Below are 8242 nucleotides of genomic sequence, written 5' to 3' on the forward strand. Positions count from 1 at the left end.
ATTTTTTAGAGTGTATAAAAGAAAAATATTTTATACAGTACATTTGATTTACAGTCAATTTAAACTTCCATAACTTTTTTATACTTTCATTTTTCGAAGTGCTTTCACTTCAGAAATATCTGTGTCTTTCTGACACAAAAGTCCTCTTTAAAAAGTCTTTAAAGTCCTCATGAAACGGAAGCTGTGATAGTCTTTCTTCCCTGTTCTGACATATAAGACTTCTCGAACAAAGAAAAAAAATGTAGTTGATTAAAATTTGATTTTGTTAAAAACAATTAAAAAAGAATGCTGCCCACGGATAAATTATTAAATAGTGCAATATTCCATACAAAAATAAACATTTTGATGGGGACTTTAAATGCTTTAAAGATTCTGAATGACAGTCAATGCATTTATTGTTTCAGCTGGTGGAAAAAAAATCATTCTGAAAGTGATTCTAATGATATTGTTCATATTCTCATAGTTTTAGAACAAATCATAGTTATCATCCTTATGTTTTACAGTGGCCCTTCTATCAATATATTCCATGTTCAATGGGTTTTACCATGTTTAACAAGCTCTTTACGAAGTATCGAAAGTAGGCCTATCGAAGTATGATTTATTTTCAAATGGTAGCCTATTTTAAAGCAGCAGACTGCAGAGTGCACTTACAATAAACAGAATGTCAGAAATATATACGCTAATATAGTTTATATAATTATATAGTCATTATATAGCCTAGTCATTATATCATTATATAGGCTAGTAGTTGTTTTGGATGAGAACATTTACTTGTAGTGTATAACCTTTCTTTGATTACACATTTAAAGTTCCGTGAATCTAAAAATGCTCATGAATTGCACAATATGTCCATAAATTAGGCTAGTAAACCTTTAATGAATAAGTTTTATCATCTGTGTGAAGATGCATTGTAATATTAGGTCCACATGTAATTGAAATCAATGTGTGTTATGTATTTGAAAAAAAAAAAAACTTTATAAAACATTTAACCAGCAGATTAACACTATAATTTTGTCAGCCTATGGGTGGAATTCACAATGGCTCAGGTGATTCCCTATTTCATCTCTTGGCATTTACGACCGGGCAAATTCTACAGTGTGTGTGACCAGGGAGTGACGCATTGCAGGTACAAACGAACCAATCAGAGTCATCCGCACAACCGAAACGCGTACAGTATTCTTCCGCCGTCAGATAGTGCCGCCTGTATTTTTACCTCAATATCTACCCATAGCACAATAAAAATGCTATTTTGTTTATGCATAATGACATACATAACTTTTGCTCAAGCTCTGATTAGGTCCGTGGAAAAATATTGCAGCATTTCCGACGCACCCTTGGCCAGAATGCAGTGCGTTTTGGCGGATAAATACAGGAATAATATGGGAGGTGTTTATGTACGACCGTTAAGGCGGGTCTATACCAATATTCCGACCACCATTTGTGAATCCTTCACGGAGACGGAGGGAGACTGACAGAGAAAAAGAGAAAATGGTGAGTGCACACCAATACTTCTAATTAATGGTGGATGTGCGTCAATGACAATATATGCCATCTTTACAACTATTTGTGCGGAAGTTAGGAAGTCAAGAAACAGAAAAAGGATGTATTTTTTTTTATATTTACAGAAATGTGCCGCCAAATTTAAGACTAACGTTACAGGGGGTGGGCTGAATGATGGAATACACGACGCGCCGCTCCGCAATCTTCAGTTTTTTTTAAGTAGCGCTAACTTACTTTAAGTTATATTTCGCTTCGCGATTTTAAATATCACAGGCTATTCCGCGAAGGGAGTATTGCCACTTGAGGGGTGTGCTTGAGCCCCTTTACTTTCAGTTTCCTCTTCACATCGTAACGAAGGCTCCTTATTACAAAGCTTGATATTGGGGTTCAATAAGTAACATTTTGTACAACCTTTAACATAATTTGCTTATATTCTTTACGCTCTGGTTTTGTACCGACTCGGTAGTATCACGTGTGGGGTATAAGTTATACTGTTAACGGATTTCAAGCGTTCAGAAAAGTTAGCCGGTTAAGTTAACCAAAAACAACAACAAAAACTTGTGTATTGTGCTTTTTAGCATGTGGAGGATCTTAACGATCTTAATGTTCAGCATCACACATTATGCTGCTACATCCATTTAGTTTATGTGCATATGTTACAACGTAGTAATTAGATTGGCTTGTTGTAAAATAGCCTGCAGTAAGTTACTCGAGTTACTCGAGCATTTTAGGGATTGTTGTATTGTTCAGGACTAACATTACAACAATAGTAGAAAGGTTACATTACTATTAAAAGGACTGTTTATAGTGCCACGAGAGAGTAACGTTAGTTCACCAAATACCAGGAATCAGGTGGGTGGATGAACTGTTGTTAGGAGTGTCTTGTGTTGAGACTTTATTCTCTCGAGCTGATGTCGTAACATTTAGCTGGGAGGGAATCTGAGGTCTTTGTTTGGTCTCACACGGGTTGCTAGACATGTCAAGATTACCAAAACATTACTAATTCGTAGTAAGTATATTGTACGCATGATTTATTAATACGATTATTTGCATCTCTTCCCATCCCCAGGCCGATCAACTCACAGAGGAGCAAATAGCCGGTAAGGTCATTTACTTTCTTTGCTTACACACCCCTTCAGTTTCTGTATTGGCTTGAAGTGTTTTGAAATAGCCTGGCTGTTCTAGTTTGCTATAATTTGCCTTTTAAGGTGGTATCTTAGTCAAATCTGTGGGCATGGATGGGTTATCACCTCCTTGAATGTGCAGACACTTGTGCATAACTTTTGCTATTTCTATTATGAAAGAAGTGAGCCTAAACAATAACAGATACTGTATTATTATCAGATTTTCTTATTATTTACAGATTTTCTAATTTAAATTTTTTTTGTTCATATATATAGATATACACACACACACACACACACATTACATATATGTATTTATGGTTGTGCGTCTGTAATGGCTGATGTCAGTTTGTATTACCTTTTAGTGTTCAGACCGCTGTGCAAAAGCATGCACTGCTGAAATACAGTCTCACTTGTCACTATAGTTTTGTCTTGACTATGTCTTAAAGGATAAATTCTCCCCATTTAAACTATTTAGTGACAGTGCTGACTCTTGCTGGACCTTCTTGTAAAATGTTATCTTGTGAAATTAAGTGTAGATGGTACTTGAGGCATCTATACAAAGTGATCTTATTTTGCATGTCTGTGCATTTAACTGCTGATGCTCAGAGAGTTAGGTTAAACTCAAAGGCCTAACACTAGTTGTAGTGGTCAGCTGTTGCTATGGCTCTGGGGTGTTTGTGTGTCTCTCTTGGCACCCTGTCATCTTAGTCATTTATCTATGAAGGGAGGCGTTTGTTGTTACTGGTCTTGGCCATAGACAATTATGCTACTTTTAGCTTTGGGGACTTTTAAAAAAAAATTCGGAGCTTTTTCTGACATGTAGTACATAGCATGTAGGACAAATTGCGTATAGGATCTACAAAGTGTCTTAAACTATGTGGAATCGTATTGTTCACAAGCAGTTAATTATTTAAAAAGCTAGACATGAAGTTGAAGTACTTGTTCCTTTTGTTTATTGCTTAAATAGAAAAGCGATTGACATGTTCATAAAAATGTGGTTATAGGATTCAAACTGATTTGTCTCCACTGTTAATTCTCACAGAGTTCAAAGAGGCGTTCTCGCTATTTGACAAAGATGGGGATGGTACCATCACCACGAAAGAGCTGGGCACTGTCATGCGCTCTCTTGGCCAGAACCCTACAGAGGCGGAGCTGCAGGATATGATCAATGAGGTGGATGCAGATGGTGAGGACACATTTTTGCTGCTACATTAGCCATCAGCATGATGTTAACTCTTGCGAGTTGGGTCCAATTTGCATATGACTTGAAACCCTGAAGGATTTTTTTTTCCACGATTAGAAATTATATTCACTTAAAGTGCTGTGTTGCTTATCTGCCTGTGTACTATGCCCTTTAATTAGGTAATGGAACAATAGACTTTCCTGAGTTTCTGACGATGATGGCAAGAAAGATGAAGGACACAGACAGCGAGGAGGAGATCAGAGAAGCTTTCCGTGTCTTTGATAAGGTAAGGCTTCCGAAGAACTGTTGCATTCATTTAACCTGCTAATAAGGCTTTGCTGGTAACATTCCTAGACTTAAAACATATTCGATGGATCATTGTTCATTGTTCACTGGTCTTTGTCAGGATGGGAATGGATATATCAGTGCTGCTGAGCTGCGCCATGTGATGACAAACTTGGGGGAGAAATTAACAGATGAGGAGGTGGATGAAATGATTAGAGAAGCAGACATTGATGGAGATGGTCAGGTCAATTATGAAGGTAAGAGTTGTAATTCAAATAATCTCCATCCTTGTTTTGACTTGATTTGGAGTTTAGTTTTGGTTTGCGATGATCTCTTTTAAACTTTCCCTTTTCTCTTTCTTTGCAGAATTTGTACAGATGATGACAGCGAAGTGAAGGCCTTGTACAGAATTTCTTGTATAAAATTATATGCCTTTTCTTGTTTTTAATTTCTGTAAAATGTTTCATTTTAATCCCCCCCCCCCCCCCCCCCCCCAAGGATTTGCATGTATACTAGGATTTGAGTGCTCATGCCTCCCCCCAACTCCTAACCGTTGTAAACAATCTGTTTGAAGGAGCAGTTATGGGACCAGGTGATGCGTATAGGCATTCCCCTTCTGTTGCTCTGTCTGCCTGCCCACCTGACGAACGGTGACATCAAGGGTCCAGCTGACTGACAGTGTGGTGTCATTTCAACAATTTTGGCATGACTTTTTTTTTTTCTTTACTTTTTTTCTCTCTTTTGATTTTGTGGAGGCACAACTCTGCATGGACAATGGACTGAGTATAAATAGAAATGGGAAAAGTCCTCAGCATTGCACTATTGCAACATCATTGAATTCAATACTAACGGGTTTATAGCCAGGTACTCATACACTCTAATCTTTTTGTATTTGTTCGGTTCTTACTATGCTTTTTAATTAGTCACTTTTTTTTTGTAACTGCTTATGGCACAGCCATGCCTCAGAATCCATTCCAAGTTGTATATTTGTTTTCCAATAAAATTAACAATTTACCCAATAACTGCTTCCCCAGCCTTTTATTTCAAATGATTGCTTAGTAGGTTGGAACGAAAAAGAGAATTTGTCAGTATTTTAGTTAAGCATTATCTTACAAGGTATGTTGCTGTTATCAAATTGAACCTACAATTGTTAGACCACTCTCCAGTTAAATGTTGGTTTTACCCACTTACCTTGTCATTGCTACAAACTGTAGAGTGATATTGTAATTATTTTCAGTGTAATTAACTTTTAATTAAACTCTAACCACTGGTTTCACAGTTTAAGCTTTAAGGGTTAGTTAACACAAAAAAATAAAAATTATTTCACCCTCATGTCGTTCCAAGCCGGTTCTGTCATCGATCCACGTTCACGAGTCTGCGGTGACACTTCTGACGTGTTATCAGGTGTACAGGTTACAACAGAACTGAAAGAGAATGCAATGCTGAATTAATTTATAGTTAGGTTTAGGCTTATTTTTGGACCTAAATGTATTTCCATGCTTTAAAACATTCTAACTTACCCACTGATGTCACATGGACTACTTTGATGATGTCTTTATTTACTTTCTGGACAAGGACAGTATACCGTATATACATTTTTAATGGAGGGACACAAAAATCTTGGACTAAATCTAAAATATCTTAAACTGTGTTCCGAAGATGAACGGAGGACTTACGGGTATGGAACATGAGGGTGAGTCATTAATGACCTCATTTTCATTTTTGGGTGAACTAACCTGTTTTAACCAAAAGCAACTTCCACATATCTTAAAATATTTACTGGTGTGCATTTTGAGACAAAACAATGACACCGATAATGTTTGTTCTAAGGCATGTTTATAAAATTGGCCTAATCCTGGTTTAATCTAAACCTGAATTAGTTTAGATGTCTTGCAAAATTTTTGAATTGAAAAGTGCAATTTCTGTTTAAATTGTTAGCTATGTTTGGACATAACTCCTGTGGTTCCCAAACCTGTCCTGGAGGACCACCAACACTGCACGTTTTCCATGTCTCTCTAATCAAACACACCTGATTCAACTCATCAGTTCATTATCACATGGCTGATGAGTCGAATCAGGTGTGTTTGATTAGGGAGACATGGAAAACTTGCAATGTTGGTGGTCCTCCAGGACAGGTTTGGGAACAGTGACAATACCTGTTTGCCTGGCCATCACTCTGCCATTTACAGGATTGAAAATGACAGACTTCAAACCACTTATGAATTAAACATGTACATGAGGTTGCTTAGTCTATGTTTGAAACAACATTTTATAATATGCTGGTGAAAGGCACGGCCATTCAAAAAGCTTAAAATCTAATTCTCAGAAGAAATGGCTTTTGGGCAGTCCAATAGCAGGCAAACTCAGTTCCTGCTCAAAGGGTCCTTATTCTGCTAATCCTTTTCTATCAGACCACTGCAGTCTCCTTAAAAGGGCTCGTTGAAATGTTTCCAGAGTTCCCAATGTTGGATACACAACAGATTTTGTAGCTGCAAGGCTGAAATACAAACACTGCCTTGAGTGTCTCATTGTTAACCGACGACTGTGCACAAATGGTGATGGGCCTTTGAAGTCATCACGTGTAGGGAACTGCTTGTTTGAGGAATGAGGAGTGAAGGCTCATTCACAATGCAAACAAATGAGAAGAGATTGTGATGGAGACCAATGAAGCATAAGCGACTACTGTATCAAGGGAGATATGTGTGCATCTCATCTCACAGAACTATTTACCACCGTGCTGAGCTTTCTGGCGTGTGATATTCATGTTCCACCACGTTTCCTAGCAACCGTGAATTCCAGTCTCACGGGTAGCTGCTCTTTCCCTTTTCCAGTAGGCTCTGAAGGATCATCGGGAGTTGAGAAGTGCTCCCATGTTCACCTCATGTAACTATGAGACTGACTGACGATGGAGATGTAGCGCTTTGTGGAGGTAGAGTAAATAAAAGACTAGGCAAGACTTTGTATTTGTAGCTGCCACAGCGATACGTGAGTAGAATTAAATTAAATGGAGAAGAAAACACAAAAAACAGAAACCATATTTTTTTATTTTGTTTTATAGTCTGTGTTATGGATTAAAAGGCACAGCGAAGTTCACTGAGTCATGGGACCTTGTGATATTACTGTGATGCAGGCTAACAATAGCTCTTCCCTTTAATATCATGATATCAGGTCACCTTTATCACGGCACTATAAAAGATAACTCAAAAACCTCTCAAGTGCTCACAAGTTCATATGGTGTTCACTTTAGTCATTTCGTTATTGTTAGGAAGAAGGGAAAGTGGCAAAGCACATCTTGCCTCAGAGTAAAACAATGAACATGACTTTACAATTTTTCATTTTCAATTGCAGTTTGATTTCTCATAATACACTCTAAAAAATGCTGAGTTGTTTTAACCCAACTTTGGGTCAAATATGGACTAACCCAGCCGTTGGGTTAAATTTTTACATTACATTTTTAACCCAACATTTCGGGTTTGTCCATATTTGACCCAAAATTGGGTTAAAACAACCCAGCATTTTTTAGAGTGTAGTGATTAGTTGCAACTATGTGTCACAATTTAAGTTTATACTTAAACCTTCCAATTACCTGTTTTATTTTTTAATCGGATGCAAAAAAAATCAGGCTCCCATAATTCTGAGCTTATTAACCATTGGTAACATTTAGCTTGGAGAAATATTGAATCATCCCATTAACAAAGGCGTCTAAATAAGGTATTCCCAGTCAAAATATCGATCTCCGTCTTGTTTTTTGGAAACAGCCGAAAAGTGTTCTGCTCAACTGGCGCTCATGTTGTTGCCATCCTCATGATTATTGCTATCACTCAGCAAGGACACAATGCCAGACATTCTCAGAATGTGTCAGGCTCCTCACGTACAGCCTCCAGTACCACATTGACACTTAATAAGATCATCTTTCTCCCCGGGTCCTGGCTGTCCACCCTCTCTGTGCGTGGTTTGGCAATCGCTGTGGCCATTATCACATGTTGCTGATGGATATGTGTGTGTGTGAGAGAGAGCGCAAGTACACAGCTGCTCTTGTTGTTGTGCCATGATAAATGGGAAAAGGGTGTTTAATGGGCCCCTGTGCACTTTTGTGGTTATTTTTCAATCCTGGGTTCAGGGATGGCTCGGGGCTTCGCACTCCCAG

At 37.9% G+C, this 8242-nt stretch overlaps 1 protein-coding gene across 2 annotated transcripts; it reads left to right on the plus strand.

The window, feature by feature from the left end:
- The first annotated feature begins 1359 nt into the window (after positions 1 to 1359).
- On the plus strand, positions 1360 to 5117 carry calm2b (calmodulin 2b, (phosphorylase kinase, delta)). 2 transcript variants are annotated; one of them, XM_039661380.2, is made up of 7 exons: positions 1360 to 1491; positions 2570 to 2600; positions 3670 to 3813; positions 3990 to 4096; positions 4217 to 4352; positions 4462 to 4511; positions 4670 to 4810. In XM_039661380.2, the coding sequence occupies exons 1-6, from the start codon at positions 1489 to 1491 to the stop codon at positions 4488 to 4490; spliced, it is 450 nt and encodes a 149-aa protein (XP_039517314.1). In that variant the 5' UTR covers positions 1360 to 1488; the 3' UTR covers positions 4491 to 4511; positions 4670 to 4810. The 2 variants fall into 2 exon arrangements, with proteins under 2 accessions (XP_039517314.1, XP_039517313.1); XM_039661379.2 differs by having other exon boundaries at positions 1367 to 1491; positions 4462 to 5117.
- Positions 5118 to 8242: the final 3125 nt, after the last annotated feature.

The sequence above is a fragment of the Pimephales promelas genome, chromosome 17 (genome assembly GCF_988280905.1).
Source record: "Pimephales promelas chromosome 17, fPimPro1.hap1.1, whole genome shotgun sequence".
NCBI classification, from domain to species: domain Eukaryota; kingdom Metazoa; phylum Chordata; class Actinopteri; order Cypriniformes; family Leuciscidae; genus Pimephales; species Pimephales promelas.

What these genes read in the sequence shown, in the direction of transcription:
- calm2b (XM_039661380.2), top strand. An exon ending in CTTTCCGTGTCTTTGATAAG is followed by an intron (nt 4,097 to 4,216) that starts GTAAGGCTTCCG and finishes GGTCTTTGTCAG; the next exon opens with GATGGGAATGGATATATCAG. An exon ending in TGGTCAGGTCAATTATGAAG is followed by an intron (nt 4,353 to 4,461) that starts GTAAGAGTTGTA and finishes CTTTCTTTGCAG; the next exon opens with AATTTGTACAGATGATGACA.